At 37.6% G+C, this 16842-nt stretch overlaps 3 protein-coding genes across 3 annotated transcripts; 1 reads left to right on the forward strand and 2 right to left on the reverse strand.

Moving 5' to 3' along the window:
• Window positions 1-226: 226 nt before the first annotated feature.
• PAL2 (Pal2p) lies at window positions 227-1431 on the reverse strand (the record flags this gene model as incomplete). The annotated part of the gene is made up of 2 exons (XM_018365624.1): window positions 227-1193; window positions 1307-1431. The coding sequence occupies 2 exons, from the start codon at window positions 1429-1431 to the stop codon at window positions 227-229; spliced, it is 1092 nt and encodes a 363-aa protein (XP_018221879.1).
• A 533-nt stretch (window positions 1432-1964) lies between these two features.
• SFB3 (Sfb3p) lies at window positions 1965-4760 on the reverse strand (the record flags this gene model as incomplete). The annotated part of the gene is made up of 1 exon (XM_018365625.1): window positions 1965-4760. One exon carries the CDS (start codon window positions 4758-4760, stop codon window positions 1965-1967), a length of 2796 nt encoding a protein of 931 aa, XP_018221880.1.
• Window positions 4761-5592: 832 nt separating this feature from the next.
• On the forward strand, window positions 5593-16827 carry TRA1 (histone acetyltransferase TRA1; the record flags this gene model as incomplete). Its single annotated transcript, XM_018365626.1, has 1 exon — window positions 5593-16827. The coding sequence occupies one exon, from the start codon at window positions 5593-5595 to the stop codon at window positions 16825-16827; it is 11235 nt and encodes a 3744-aa protein (XP_018221881.1).
• Between the last annotated feature and the right edge of the window lie 15 nt (window positions 16828-16842).

Consider the following 16842-nt stretch of genomic DNA (forward strand, 5'->3'; position numbering starts at 1 on the left):
CTTCGGAGCCCTTTTACTGTTTCTTTACATTTTGTTGTCAAATCTTTACTTTTTGGTAAGTGGGGTTTTTGCCAGATTGTAAATTTATCTCCGGGCTTATGGTAGCTAAATCGAAGTAGATTAGAATAAGGAGAAAATAATAATAGATAAACGAAGTATACTATGTAAACTTTAAGTAACTAAAGTAATATGTATGTAGAAAATAAGAACAGACAAAAAGCAAAGATCAGTTTTTTCTACTGGTTTTCAAACTTTTCACTCTTCTCAGCAATTTGTTTCCGGTATTTTCATTTCTGGCGACATCGTCATAGCCGCTTCCGTGGGTGTTAGTGGTGGCCGTAGGATTGCCGCCGCTGGTTTCATTTTGCTCCAAGTGCCCACTATGCGTCTTGACGAGCTTTAGATTGTTGTTGTTAACTTGCAAATGCCTTCTTGGGAGAGATTTTTTCCTTGATATGCTGTTTTTCCTACGAGATTCGTGCGCATGGTTAATAACGTCTTGTCTTATTGCTGCAGAAGATGCAGGCGCTCCATCCAAGAATGTTGTGGAGCCTAGACCCATTGTTGTGGGTCCGTGAACGAGTTCGGTTTTCATCTTAGAGTCAAATTGAGTAATGTTCTTTTTGTTTGGTTTTATCGCGTCCAACGTGGTGGTGCTGGAATTGGCTTTATTGTACAAATATGCTCTATCTTGCAGTTTATCCGACCTCTCATGATCATCGTCTACTGTTTCTCTGCCGAACACCTCATCTAGAGTAGACTTCTTACTGGTACCACCACCGACTGTATTGTTTGGACCGTCCGCTGGAAACGCTAGCACGGGTGCCACTTTATTATCCTTGTTTCTTTGTGGAGTGCATGCGTCAAAGGGACCATCGTGATGAAAAGATCCGCCAAATAACCCTGTAACGTCCATCTTATCAATTGTATCCACATTTTTAGGAGGTTTGACCTTGCTTCTGCTTTTACTTTTTTGCTTGTCCCTGTCCCTGTGGCTGTGTGAAGATCGACGATGGTGATGACTGCGTTGGTGGCTATCCGAGCCACTGCTGTGTTTCTTTTCTTTCGGATATGAAGCTTGCTGTTTTAGTTTCCCCGCAGCTTCTTCATACGATGGAAGCCTTTCCTGTCTGTGAGTGGGGACACTCTTATCGTGCGACCTGGTATTCTCGTTTTCGTTAAAAAATGGATTGCTATAAAGTAACCATGGATTGTTCCAAGTGGCGTTGGAGAAAATAGATTGTTAGTATTCAGAAAGAGTGGTTCAGGATCGTGTTGCCGTCAGGCTTGTTATATTCCTACGTACTTGTAATTTCTGGGCGTGTCGTCCCTGCTTGGTACTCTATCGTCAGAAGGCGAGGTTCTGAATGGATTGACCGCGGGATTTGTCCTATTTTGGGACCCTTCAAGGTTTCTACCTGAGTGGTTCATTATGCTATCTTTTATTTCTTGGTATGTTGTTCTCTTGAAGTTTGTTTCTAGAGTGCAATATAGTATTTCGACAAGATCTGTGGGAGAAAACCAAGAGTGAAATCAAAATTAGAGAGAAAACAAGCTACAAATACTTTCTCTGTTATTATGCTTTTTTTTCCCAGTCCATGTAAATTTCACCCTTTCTCTTCTTGCGTTTCACATACTACCTCTTTTTTTTTTGACAGTGTATCAGCATCATCGGCGTTTCGCTGCCGAAACCCTTCTGTGGCTGGACCCACCAAGACCATGAACCAAGGGAATTTTCCGCCTGAGTCCCCTTGATCTACGCCTTTCCGCTAAGGGGGCGCAAGTGAGTTAAACAAGCATAATAGTGTCAGCGCGTTAGTTCACTATCACATCAGTCTATTCATTCATCTACGTATTTGTTTAGTTTATAAATAGATATACGAAGTGCCCCGGGCACAGCCACTAAAGCACGCTCGATGAAGCTCGTTTTTGGTCGTAAACGTATACGGTAACATTGGATGAGTTCAGAATTGTACAAACTTTTGATGAATGTTTTCATGCGCTGCAGTGGACACTTTGATGAAGTCGTCTTTTTGTAGTTTATCTTGAATTTTTTTATGCATTATCACCAAATAATTGTCATACGATTCGATCCTATTGACGGTCTTATCTTCACAGAGCAGCTGGCTCATAACATTACTGTAGTATTGGTCGACGTTGGGTCTTAATAAAACCACTGGTAGAGTCGACTTGTTGACCGTTTGTTGCCAGTTCTTGATAACATTCGATGCTTTTTGGTTGATTTCAGTGCCCGTTTCAGGCAACGACCCACTAAACAACGAAATTTGGTTGATAGGCAACGATTCCTCCACTGATAATAAGTCTTGCAACAGCATTCTATTGGTATTCTCGTTGAACCACAGGTAAATGATGTCACCTTGGAAAATCAGGTAACAACCACCGTTAACGAAATTGGAATGTGAACTTCTCACGGATAAATTCTTGACTGAATCAGGATTAGTTTGTAATAATTTATCGTTGGCATCATAAAAGGTTAGATCAGTTTCTTCTAATAATACATGGAATGGTATGATTTGCGGATAAAGTTTGTAGCAAAGTTGTGCTGAGTTCAATGAATCATATCTTAATAAATCGTAAATTCGTTCATTACCACGAGTACTTTGGGCGTTTGGCTTCATTAATTCGCTCTTCTCAAATGCTAACATATAAGCTGGCAATGTCTTTATCGAATCAGGCAATATTAATTGTGTAGACGAATTGCTACTAACCAAACCCCTATACTGAGTCAATATTTCGACCATTTTACCATCAATTAATCTCCTAATTTTTGCGAAGTCACAGTCACCTAGTGTCTTAATAACATCTTTGATCATTATTCTCATAACAGGATTCTGGTTTATAAACTTGAAGATTTCACGAATATTATTAGATACCGCACCTGATGTATTAATAGTACGAACTTTCCTAACACCATCGATGTCTGTATATAGTAAAGCCGTTTGGAAATGAACGTCGGTTCCTGCTTTGATTTTATTGTCATATTTGAGTAACACGTCTAATGTGGAATCTCTTGTCAAAACTGGAATAATTGGATCATGATCAGTATTTTCGGACGAGTCACAATAATACTGTTCGACAGATAACCCAGTGGAACAGCGGACCTTCAGTAAGGCTTGGTATCCGACAATATTGGAAACATTTGTCACCATGTCGTTGACTAAAGTAAATGCATCCACTTCTTGTTGGAAATGTGGATAATACTTCAAGATACCAGATGTCATCTCTACTGGGTGGCCCACAGTAACCATGTCAATAAACCCGGCATTGGTAACATACAAATCCAAAGAAATGTATGATTTCAAAAACTCTGTAGCTAATTTCTTGTAAAATCCATTTTCACATTTCACATGAGCAATGTGCGCATTGTCCCTTTTCAATGATAAATTACCATTACCAATTGTTGGTAAGCTATTCAAAGAACAAATAATCTTACCACCTTGCCCACCAGTTACTGTGTCCAATGCTAATTTTGCGGCCTGTAAGGCAGAGCCGTAGCAAACCTGTGGAACATGACTATATTTATCGGTAGAGATATAATCACTGATTTTTATCAAAGTGTCATTGATTATTCTCATCGAGTTACCAGGTTTGACAAATAATCCAGTATAAAATGGCAAGAAAACATCATCTAGTTCACTGACGATGTACTCTTGAGCATTGTCTAACTCTGGCCTTAGATTGAAAAATCTTAATTTATTATCATAAACGATCAAAGCCACCTCACAATTTGGCTGAAAATCTGCAATGTATTCAATACAAGATCTAACACCTTCGACCATGGCTAAAGAACTTCCGTTTTCATTAGCCAATAATGAGACATCAATCAAAAACACGTAATGTAATGGTAAAGGTTCTTTCTCTTGGATGGCGTTGTAGACACTTGGCACCAAGAAATCAACAGTTCCTTGTAATAGTTCTAGTTTTTCGTTCAAATCGCTTCTTTGACCATTGGGACCCATGGGTGCAGAGTGTTCTGCCGGAACTTGCATCTTAACTTTACAAATATTACAAATAACACTCGAATCATAAGTGAATTGAAATTTAGGATTTGCATATGCACGACAACGTCTACAACGCAAAGGTGTCCCATCCATTGGCAAAGGAATGGTGGGAACTTCCGAGTCATTTAATGTCAAACTGGCAAACGGTTGSATGGTTACTCCAAGTGGTAGTTTGGTAGCGCCCCTTAAATGTTCACTCTCAGGAATATTGTACATGGACAAACTCATTAAATGCGGATCGCATGAACCTTGGTCAACACAATAGAACTGTGTTGTGGGTAAAGGAGGCACTGAATCTCTGCACGTTTCAAAAGATCGCTGTAAATATTGTGCTTGATCTTCGAATCTTTGAGTTGGGACAATATGCGAAGTCGGCTGAGGTATCGTCATATCAAGACCGGACTGACCGTAAGGTGAAGAGGCTTCACTCGCACCAAACTGCTCTTGACTCCCCATTACCGGTGTGGACATAACGGATCCTGAACCATTGTTAAAGCCAGCTCCACCAAATTGTCTCGGGGTAAATGCCTGGGGAGGCTGTTGAAACCCATCCTGCTGATTCAATTGAGGTGTGGTATAGGGCGAGTTACCCATGGTAGGAACAGTACCCGAGGAAAAGTTGTGGTATGCTCTATGAGGTCTTCTGCTTTTCTTAGAGGAAGCTCCACCTGAATGCACAGCAGGGTCATCAAGAGAGAGCGCTGAAACACTAGCTGCCAAAATATTCTGCTGAGACATGATGATCCTGTCTTCTTCTACAATTTTCCTCCTTTATAACGCTCAAAACCCAGTAATTTGCTTAATTCCAAGTCCTTATTCAGCCAAAATAGATCTAAACAATAAAGGTCTACGTGTTTTTTATTTATTTATTTTTTTATGGTTTTTTTTGGTTTTTTCCATCCAAACTTTTCAATCTGATCGTTCCTGCGTTGGCCGAAACGAAAAAAATGATTGTTTTTTCGCATTGTACACGGAACGCTTCAAGTAAAACCAAATAAAACCATAAAGGATTGCTACAATAATTAGCCGCCGTTAATCGTGCAAGCAAGCCCAATTTTTATGGCAAACCCTGTGAAAACCCTTAAATCAGAAAGGACAGAACCAACTGTTATACCCTTGTAGGCAAGCTACACTCTATCGAGGAGAAATCGCTTCAAAACAAGACTTAATCAATGACTTTCCTGGAATCTGTGTTAGCAATCGGGTTGGTAAACAATCAAGTCATTCGAAAGGTACGGCGCCCATCTTTTGAGTCTACAAGAACCCAGGTTTTATCAGGTTGTAGAACTCAACTGTTTTATCGACTAAGCTGTACCATTGCTCACAAGGCTACTTTGAAGACAGCGTCGGTTTCCTAATTAGGAAAGTGGTCACGTGGCCAGACGCCTTTCCAGGTCAAACTGAAAAAAAAGTGCAAGAATCGAGTTTTTCCCTAGTAAGCTTTTTAGCTGTATTTCAGTAAACAACATCAACAAGTTCGGAGTATTGCACGCAATTATACATAAAGAATACATCCCGAAGAGGTCCATCACGATAGTTCCAGATTTCAAGAAATATTATCCTTTTGCGAATGTCACTTACAGAGCAGATTGAGCAATTTGCCAGTAGATTTCGCGATGATGATGCTACCTTACAATCCAGGTATTCTACACTATCTGAGTTGTATGATATAATGGAACTGTTGAATTCTCCTGAGGACTACCATTTTTTTTTACAGGCTGTAGTACCTTTACTTTTAAATCAACTGAAGGAAGTACCCATCTCATTCGATGCACACTCACCAGAACAAAAACTAAGAAACTCGATGCTCGATATTTTTAATAGATGCCTAATGAACCAAACTTTTCAGCCTTACGCATTGGAGGTACTGGAGTTCTTACTTTCAATTCTACCAACTGAAAATGAGGAAAATGGTATACTGTGTATGAAAGTTTTGACCACGCTTTTTAAATCATTCAAATCAATACTGCAAGATAAGCTTGATTCGTTCATACACATTATTATCCAAATTTATAAAAACACTCCAAACCTAATCAATCAAACATTTTATGAGACAGGAAAGGAGAAACTTGATGATTTAAATTCACCAAAACAATCTCATGCCGATGAACTACTCGATGAACTCTCTAAAAATGACGAAGATAAAGAATTTTCATCTAAGCAATCATCTACCGAACCAAGGTTTGATGAAAACCCCACGTCAACAAACGGGTTGAGATCATCAATGTTTTCTTTCAAGATTCTTTCAGAATGCCCTATAACAATGGTCACTTTATATTCATCTTACAAGCAGCTAACTAGCACTTCGTTGCCTGAATTTACACCTCTAATCATGGATTTACTGAATATTCAAATCAAACAACAACAAGATGCGAGAGAGCAGGCTGAATCTCACGGAGAGCATTTTACTTCTATCTCTTTGGAGATTACTAATAGACCAGCTTACTGTGATTTCATATTGGCTCAGATCAAAGCCACTTCCTTCTTAGCTTATGTGTTCATAAGAGGATATGCACCAGAATTTTTACAGGATTATGTCAATTTCGTCCCGGATTTAATCATTAGACTCTTACAAGATTGTCCCTCTGAATTGTCATCTGCCAGGAAAGAACTCTTACATGCTACTAGACATATCCTATCCACAAACTATAAAAAACTCTTTTTGCCCAAATTAGACTATTTGTTCGATGAACGTATACTCATTGGAAACGGCTTTACTATGCACGAAACATTGAGGCCATTGGCCTATAGTACTGTGGCAGATTTCATTCACAATATCAGATCTGAATTACAACTGAGTGAAATCGAAAAAACCATAAAAATATATACCGGATATCTATTGGATGAGTCATTAGCTTTGACGGTTCAAATTATGAGTGCGAAGTTACTACTTAACTTGGTGGAAAGGATACTAAAATTAGGCAAAGAGAATCCTCAAGAATCACCTAGAGCCAAGAAATTGTTAATGATAATTATTGACTCATATATGAATAGATTTAAGACCTTGAACAGGCAATACGATACAATAATGAAGTATCATACCAAATATGAAACAAACAAAAAGGAGAAAGCAGAACAACTAAAAATCTCTATAGAGAATAACGACAAAGAGAGCGAGGAATTCATGAAGAGTATACTGGAGCCATCTGACGACAACGGGTTGGTACCAGAACTCAAGCAAGAAGACAATAATAAAAGTTTAGACGCTGCAGTGACAGATTCTGTCAAAGAGGATAGTTCCATTGAGATGTTTGACATAAAAAACTATGCCCCAATATTATTATTGCCCATACCAACAAACGACCCTATTAAAGACGCTTTTTATTTATACCGAACTTTAATGTCCTTTTTGAAGACAATTATTCATGACTTGAAGGTCTTCAATCCTCCACCTAATGAATATACAGTTGCCAATCCTAAGTTATGGGCATCCGTGTCCAGAGTGTTCTCATACGAAGAAGTCATTGTTTTCAAAGATCTATTCCACGAATGTATCATCGGCTTGAAGTTTTTCAAAGATCATAATGAAAAACTATCCGCAACACTTACAAAAAAGCATTTTGATATATCAATGCCCAGTTTACCAGTCTCAGCCACGAAGGATGCCCGCGAGTTGATGGACTACTTGGCGTTTATGTTTATGCAAATGGACAATGCAACCTTTAATGAAATAATTGAAGAGGAACTACCATTCGTTTACGAAAGAATGCTAGAAGATTCAGGGTTGTTACATGTTGCCCAATCATTTTTGACAAGTGAGATTACCTCTCCAAATTTTGCTGGCATTCTTTTAAGGTTTTTGAAAGGCAAGTTAAAGGACTTAGGGAATGTTGATTTTAACACATCTAACATTTTAATACGACTTTTCAAACTATCCTTTATGTCCGTTAATCTTTTTCCAAACATCAATGAGGTCGTTCTGCTTCCACATTTGAATGATCTAATTTTAAACTCCCTCAAATACTCAACTACTGCAGAAGAACCCCTGGTTTATTTTTATCTCATCAGAACTCTCTTCAGAAGTATAGGTGGTGGTAGATTCGAAAATTTATATAGATCCATTAAGCCTATACTACAAGTGCTGTTACAGTCTTTGAATCAGATGATACTTACTGCAAGATTACCTCATGAAAGAGAACTTTATGTGGAATTATGCATTACTGTACCTGTGCGTTTAAGCGTACTGGCTCCTTACTTACCATACCTGATGAAACCGTTGGTTTTTGCATTACAACAATACCCGGATCTCGTTTCACAAGGCTTAAGGACCTTAGAGCTGTGTATTGATAACTTGACCGCCGAATATTTTGACCCAATTATTGAGCCTGTTATCGACGACGTCTCGAAAGCCTTGTTCAATCTTTTACAACCTCAACCGTTCAATCATGCTATAAGTCATAATGTGGTTAGGATAATGGGCAAATTGGGGGGAAGAAACCGCCAATTTTTGAAACCACCAACGGATCTTACAGAAAAAACCGAATTAGATATCCATGTTATAGCCGATTTCAAGATTAATGGTATGCCAGAAGATGTCCCACTCTCAATAACACCGGGAATTCAATCTGCATTGGACATATTAGAAAGCTACAAGACCGATATTCACTATAAGAAAAGTGCCTACAAGTATTTAACCTTCGTACTACTGTTAATGACAAAATCTTCCGCGGAATTTCCTGAAAATTACACAGAATTGCTGAAAACAGCAGTAAATTCCATAAAGCTGGAAAAAATTGAGCTAAAAAAAGACTTCAATTTAGAACCGACTGTAAACAAAAGAGATTTTTCAAATCAAGAAAGTTTGTTTTTAAGATTATTGGAAAGCGTCTTTTATGCAACTTCCATTAAAGAATTAAAAGATGAAGCAATATCTCTCTTAAACAACCTTCTGGACCATTTCTGCTTATTACAAGTTAATACCACCTTACTGAACAAAAGAAACTATAACGGAACATTTAATATTGATTTGAAGAATCCAGATTTCATGTTGGATAGTTCATTGATTTTAGATGCTATTCCTTTTGCCCTTTCATACTATATTCCAGAAGTTCGTGAGGTAGGCATTATGGCGTATAAGCGAATATATGAAAAGAGTTGTCTGATATATGGAGAAGAATTAGCTTTGAGCCATTCGTTTATACCGGAATTGGCTAAACAATTCATTCATCTATGTTACGACGAAACTTATTACAACAAGAGGGGCGGTGTCTTAGGTATTAAGGTCTTAATTGATAATGTAAAGTCGTCTTCAGCTTTCCTAAAAAAATACCAGTACAACTTAGCAAACGGTTTACTATTTGTATTAAAGGACACTCAGAATGAGGCCCCCTCTGCCATAACGGATAGCGCTGAAGAATTATTAATAGAGCTATTAAGCATTACTTTCACCGATGTGAAAGAAGAAGATTTGGGTAACAAAGTCTTGGAAAATACTTTGACCGATATCGTATGCGAATTAAGTAATGCAAATGCAAAGGTAAGAAGTGCTTGCCAGAAATCTCTACACACAATATCAGACCTTACTGGAATTTCAGTGGTGAAGTTGATGGATCATTCCAAACAATTTCTTTTATCACCAATATTCGCAAAACCTTTAAGAGCATTGCCATTTACAATGCAAATTGGTAATGTCGATGCTATCACGTTCTGCCTAAGCTTACCAAACACATTCTTAACATTTAATGAAGAATTATTTAGATTACTACAAGAATCTATTGTATTAGCAGATGCAGAAGATGAGTCGCTTTCTACAAATATTCAGAAGACAACCGAATACAGTACTTCAGAACAACTAGTACAACTAAGAATAGCGTGCATAAAATTGCTTGCCATTGCTCTAAAAAATGAAGAATTTGCTACAGCCCAACAAGGGAACATTAGGATTCGTATTTTAGCTGTATTTTTCAAGACAATGTTAAAGACATCGCCAGAAATCATCAATACTACATATGAAGCTCTTAAGGAATCTTTAGCAGAAAATTCAAAGCTGCCAAAAGAATTGCTCCAAAATGGGCTAAAACCTCTATTAATGAATTTATCCGACCACCAAAAGTTGACAGTTCCTGGTTTAGATGCTTTGTCGAAACTGCTCGAATTACTGATCGCCTACTTTAAAGTGGAAATTGGAAGAAAATTACTAGATCACCTCAGTGCATGGTGCCGTGTTGAGGTTCTTGACACGTTATTTGGCCAAGATTTAGTGGAACAAATGCCGACTAAGATAATTATCAACATCATCAACATTTTCCATTTACTTCCACCACAAGCTGATATGTTTTTGAATGATTTGTTACTTAAAGTTATGCTTCTAGAAAGAAAACTACGACTTCAATTAGATTCACCATTTCGTACACCACTGGCCAAGTATCTAAACCGTTTTCATGGTCCCGTCACGGAATACTTTAAAAAAAACATGACATTAAGGCAATTAGTTCTTTTCATGTGTAACATTATTCAGAGGCCTGAGGCAAAAGATTTGGCTGCAGATTTTGAGAGAGAACTTGATTGGTTTTATGATTTCTATATTTCCAACATACCAAAGAATCAAGTACGTGTTGTCAGTTTCTTTACCAATATGGTAGACCTATTTAATACCATGGTAAGAACAAATGGAGACGAATGGCTGAAGAGAAAAGGTGACATGGTTTTGAAGTTGAAAGATATGCTAAGTTTAACCTTAAAAACAATAAAAGAAAACTCGTTTTATATCGATCACTTACAACTGAACCAAAGTATCGAAAAATTCCAAAACCTTTATCTACGGTACACTAAATTAGCGGATGGAGACCAAGGTTCTTTATTTTTAGATTTTATTGATTTTTCGTTTTCAAATGGTATCAAAGCCTCCCATTCCTTGAAGAAATTTATTTTCCATAATATAATTGCGAATTCAAATAAAAAGGAACAGAATGATCTCATTAATAATATGATTGCTTTTGCTATATCGGACAAGTGTTTGGATGCTAAGATATTTGTTCTTAAAAATGTGATAAATTCTACATTAATTTATGAAGTTACGACGGTTGGATCTTTGAAAAACTTCCTTGTTGACGATAAAAAGCCTAAATGGTTGGAACTACTTCACAATAAAATCTGGAAGAATTCAAACGCAATTTTAGCATATGATGTTATAGATCATCATGATCTGTTTCGTTTTGAACTATTGCAACTATCAGCAATTTTTATCAAAGCGGATCCTGATATGATAGCCGAAATAAAGAAAGACATAATAAAGTTTTGCTGGAACTTTATTAAATTTGAAGATACTTTAATCAAACAGTCCGCCTATTTGGTAACATCATACTTTATATCTAAATTCGACTTTCCTATCAAGGTTGTCACCCAAGTTTTTGTTGCATTACTGCGCTCTTCGCATGTCGAAGCTAGGTACCTAGTCAAACAATCATTGGATATTCTTACTCCTGTTCTCCATGAACGTATGAATGCTGCTGGGACTCCAGATACATGGATTAACTGGGTGAAAAGGGTGATGGTAGAAAATTCTTCTAGTCAGAATAATATCTTATACCAGTTTTTGATAAATCACCCTGATTTGTTTTTTAATTCAAGGGATTTGTTCATATCGAATATTATTCACCATATGAACAAGATAACTTTTATGACTAATGCGAATCCTGATAGTCATACCTTAGCTATTGATTTAGCTTCGTTGATACTTTATTGGGAAAACAAGTCTTTGGATATCAGCAATAGAAATAATACTAAGACTGATGCTGAGGGTGATGTTGTAATGTCTGATCTCCAAACCGATACCAATCCAGTCGAATCTGACACAACAGCAATAATTGTAGATACAAACAATAACTCACCTATTTCTTTACATCTACGCGAGGCTTGTACGGCTTTCTTAATAAGGTATGTGTGTGCAAGCAACCACCGTGCCATAGAAACAGAACTGGGATTGAGAGCTATTAACATTCTGTCAGACTTAATTTCAGACAAGCACTGGACAAATGTCAATGTCAAATTAGTTTACTTCGAAAAATTTTTGATATTCCAAGACCTTGATTCTGAGAACATTCTTTATTATTGTATGAATGCACTAGATGTCCTGTACGTATTCTTTAAAAACAAGACACCAGAATGGATAATGGAAAACCTTCTAACTATCCAAAATCTACTAGAAAAATGTATCAAATCCGATCATCATGATGTACAGGAAGCATTGCAAAAAGTTTTGCATGTGATCATGAAGGCAATAAAAGCACAAGGTACTTCGATAATAGCAGAAGAGGAAACCCCTGGGAAAGTGTTCTCTCAGATGCTAATCTCTGTCATTACTCAAGACCTTCAAGAAACCTCATCTGTTACAGCTGGTGTAACACTTGCGTGGGTGCTTTTCATGAACTTCCCAGACAGTGTTATATCGTTACTTACCCCTTTAATGAAAACATTCAGCAAACTGTGCAAAGATCACCTAAGCATATCTCAACCAAAGGATGCAATGGCCTTGGAAGAGGCAAGAATTACGACCAAACTTTTGGAAAAAGTTTTGTACATATTGTCTCTAAAAGTTTCATTATTGGGTGATTCACGTCGGCCGTTTCTTTCCACAGTGGCGCTTTTGATCGATCACTCTATGGATCAAAATTTCTTGAGAAAAATCGTCAACATGTCTAGAAGTTGGATATTCAACACCGAAATATTTCCAACTGTTAAAGAGAAGGCTGCTATTTTAACCAAAATGCTGGCGTTTGAGATAAGAGGAGAACCTTCTTTATCAAAATTATTCTACGAAATTGTTTTGAAGCTATTCGATCAAGAACATTTTAATAATACAGAGATTACTGTAAGAATGGAACAACCTTTCTTAGTAGGAACGCGTGTCGAAGATATCGGCATTAGAAAAAGGTTCATGACAATTCTAGATAACAGTTTAGAAAGAGATATCAAAGAGAGATTATATTATGTTATACGTGACCAAAACTGGGAATTCATCGCCGACTATCCATGGTTAAATCAAGCTTTGCAACTGTTATATGGTTCTTTCAACAAGGACAAAGAACTGTTTTTAAGGGACATCTACTACTTGTCTCCTCCATCTATCTTAAAAGAGTACCTCCCTGAAAATATTGAAATAGTAACCGAAGTAAATGACCAAGAATTGTTAGATTTTGTCAAAAATCACATATATTCTATGCAAGACTTGTGTCAGGTAAACTCTTCAGATTTTATCGATTCCTTAATTGAAATCTTTTACCAAGATCCAAAAGCAATCCACAAGGCGTGGGTTAGCTTGTTTCCTCAAGTATATAAGAGTATTCCCAAAAATGAAAAGTATGGGTTTGTTCGTTCCATTATTACATTGCTTTCCAAACCTTATCACACCAGACAAATCTCCTCTAGGACCAATGTTATCAACATGCTTTTAGACTCCATAAGTAAGATTGAATCGTTAGAGTTGCCCCCTCATTTGGTGAAATACCTGGCGATATCTTATAATGCCTGGTACCAATCCATCAATATTTTAGAATCCATTCAAACCAACACCAGTATCGATAATACAAAAATTATCGAGGCCAATGAAGACGCACTATTAGAATTGTATGTCAATTTACAAGAAGAAGACATGTTTTATGGCCTATGGAGACGTAGAGCTAAGTATACCGAGACAAATATCGGACTATCATATGAACAAATTGGGCTGTGGGACAAAGCTCAGCAACTATATGAGGTTGCGCAGGTAAAAGCCCGTAGTGGAGCATTACCTTACTCACAATCTGAGTATGCGTTATGGGAAGATAACTGGATCCAATGTGCTGAGAAATTACAACATTGGGACGTATTAACTGAATTGGCCAAGCACGAAGGCTTTACAGACTTGCTACTGGAATGCGGTTGGCGTGTTGCTGATTGGAATAGTGATCGTGATGCCCTTGAGCAATCTGTGAAGAGTGTTATGGATGTTCCAACCCCACGTAGGCAAATGTTTAAAACCTTTTTGGCTCTTCAAAATTTTGCAGAAACTCGAAAAGGTGACCAGGAAGTTAGGAAACTATGTGATGAGGGCATACAGTTGAGTTTGATCAAGTGGGTATCTTTACCAGTTAGATACACCCCAGCTCATAAATGGTTGTTACACGGATTCCAACAATATATGGAGTTCTTAGAGGCAACACAAATATATGCCAATTTGCATACAACAACAGTACAGAACCTGGATTCCAAAGCTCAAGAAATCAAGCGTATCTTACAAGCTTGGAGAGATCGCCTTCCAAACACATGGGATGATGTTAACATGTGGAATGACCTAGTTACATGGAGACAACATGCATTTCAGGTCATCAACAATGCATATCTTCCATTGATACCAGCACTTCAACAATCGAATAGCAATAGTAACATCAATACTCACGCTTATAGAGGATATCATGAAATTGCTTGGGTCATTAACAGATTTGCACATGTTGCAAGGAAACACAATATGCCAGATGTGTGTATCAGTCAATTGGCACGTATCTACACCTTGCCAAATATCGAAATCCAAGAAGCTTTCTTAAAACTGAGAGAACAAGCCAAATGCCACTATCAAAACATGAACGAATTGACAACTGGTTTGGATGTCATCAGTAACACGAATCTAGTTTACTTTGGTACCGTACAAAAAGCTGAATTTTTCACATTAAAAGGTATGTTTTTGTCTAAGCTACGTGCATACGAGGAAGCCAATCAAGCTTTTGCGACAGCTGTCCAGATTGACCTGAACTTAGCAAAAGCGTGGGCACAATGGGGTTTCTTCAATGACCGTCGTTTGTCTGAGGAACCAAATAATATTAGTTTTGCCAGCAACGCCATCAGTTGCTACTTACAAGCTGCGGGTTTATATAAGAATTCAAAGATCAGGGAACTATTGTGCAGAATTCTGTGGCTTATCAGTATGGACGATGCTTCAGGTATGCTTACAAACGCATTTGATTCATTTAGAGGCGAAATTCCTGTTTGGTACTGGATTACTTTTATCCCACAACTATTGACTTCTTTATCACATAAGGAAGCTAACATGGTCCGCCATATTTTGATTAGAATCGCTAAAAGTTATCCTCAAGCGCTTCACTTCCAATTGAGAACAACAAAAGAAGATTTTGCTGTCATTCAGAGACAAACAATGGCAGTTATGGGGGATAAACCAGATACGAACGACCGCAATGGACGTCGCCAACCTTGGGAGTACCTACAAGAATTGAACAACATCCTAAAAACGGCTTATCCACTATTGGCCTTATCTCTAGAGTCACTTGTTGCCCAAATAAACGATCGCTTTAAATCCACCACTGACGAAGATCTTTTCAGATTGATAAACGTGCTTTTGATTGACGGAACATTGAATTACAATCGCTTACCATTTCCTAGAAATAATCCAAAACTTCCTGAAAATACGGAAAAGAATTTGGTTAAATTTTCCACGACTTTGTTGGCACCTTACATAAGGCCAAAATTCAATGCCGATTTCATTGATAGCAAGCCAGATTATGAGACTTATATCAAGAGGTTGCGTTATTGGCGTAGGAGACTGGAAAATAAACTGGATAGAGCATCGAAGAAAGAAAACCTAGAAGTACTATGCCCACATTTGAGTAATTTCCATCACCAAAAATTCGAAGACATAGAAATTCCTGGCCAGTATCTTTTGAATAAGGATAATAATGTTCACTTCATTAAGATCGCAAGATTCTTACCTACTGTTGATTTCGTTCGCGGAACTCATTCCTCGTATAGACGTCTAATGATTCGTGGACATGACGGTAGCGTGCACTCATTTGCTGTCCAGTATCCAGCCGTTCGTCATTCAAGAAGAGAAGAAAGAATGTTCCAATTATACAGATTATTCAACAAATCACTATCCAAGAATGTAGAAACAAGACGTCGTAATATTCAGTTCAATTTACCAATAGCTATTCCTCTATCTCCACAAGTTCGCATAATGAATGATAATGTATCTTTTACCACCCTTCATGAAATACATAATGAATTTTGTAAGAAAAAGGGATTCGATCCCGACGATATTCAGGACTTCATGGCTGAAAAATTAAATGCAGCACATGATGATGCTTTACCTGCCCCAGATATGACTATATTGAAGGTTGAGATTTTCACTTCTATTCAAACAATGTTTGTACCATCGAATGTTTTAAAGGACCACTTCACTTCGTTGTTTACTCAATTTGAAGATTTCTGGTTATTCCGCAAACAGTTTGCTTCACAATATAGTGCGTTCGTCTTCATGTCCTACATGATGATGATCAACAACCGTACTCCTCATAAAATCCATGTTGACAAAAAATCTGGTAACGTATTTACCTTGGAGATGCTGCCTTCAAGATTCCCGTATGAAAGAGTGAAACCGTTGCTAAAAAACCACGACTTGAATCTTCCACCAGATTCTCCTATATTCCACAACAATGAACCGGTGCCGTTTAGATTAACTCCTAATATTCAAACTTTGATAGGTGATTCCGCTTTAGAAGGTATATTTGCTGTTAACTTATTTACTATATCACGTGCCCTAATTGAACCTGATAATGAGTTAAACACATATTTGGCGCTTTTCATCCGTGATGAAATCATATCGTGGTTTAGTAATCTCCATCGTCCAATAATCGAGAATCCACAGTTACGTGAGATGGTTCAAACCAACGTAGATCTAATTATAAGAAAGGTAGCTCAATTGGGCCATTTGAACTCGACACCTACAGTCACAACCCAATTTATTCTAGATTGTATTGGCAGCGCTGTTAGTCCAAGAAACTTAGCCAGAACCGATGTAAACTTCATGCCATGGTTCTAGCTTCTGCTTTTTCTT

This window comes from Saccharomyces eubayanus, chromosome XV (assembly GCF_001298625.1).
Source record: "Saccharomyces eubayanus strain FM1318 chromosome XV, whole genome shotgun sequence".
NCBI classification, from domain to species: Eukaryota; Fungi; Ascomycota; class Saccharomycetes; order Saccharomycetales; family Saccharomycetaceae; genus Saccharomyces; species Saccharomyces eubayanus.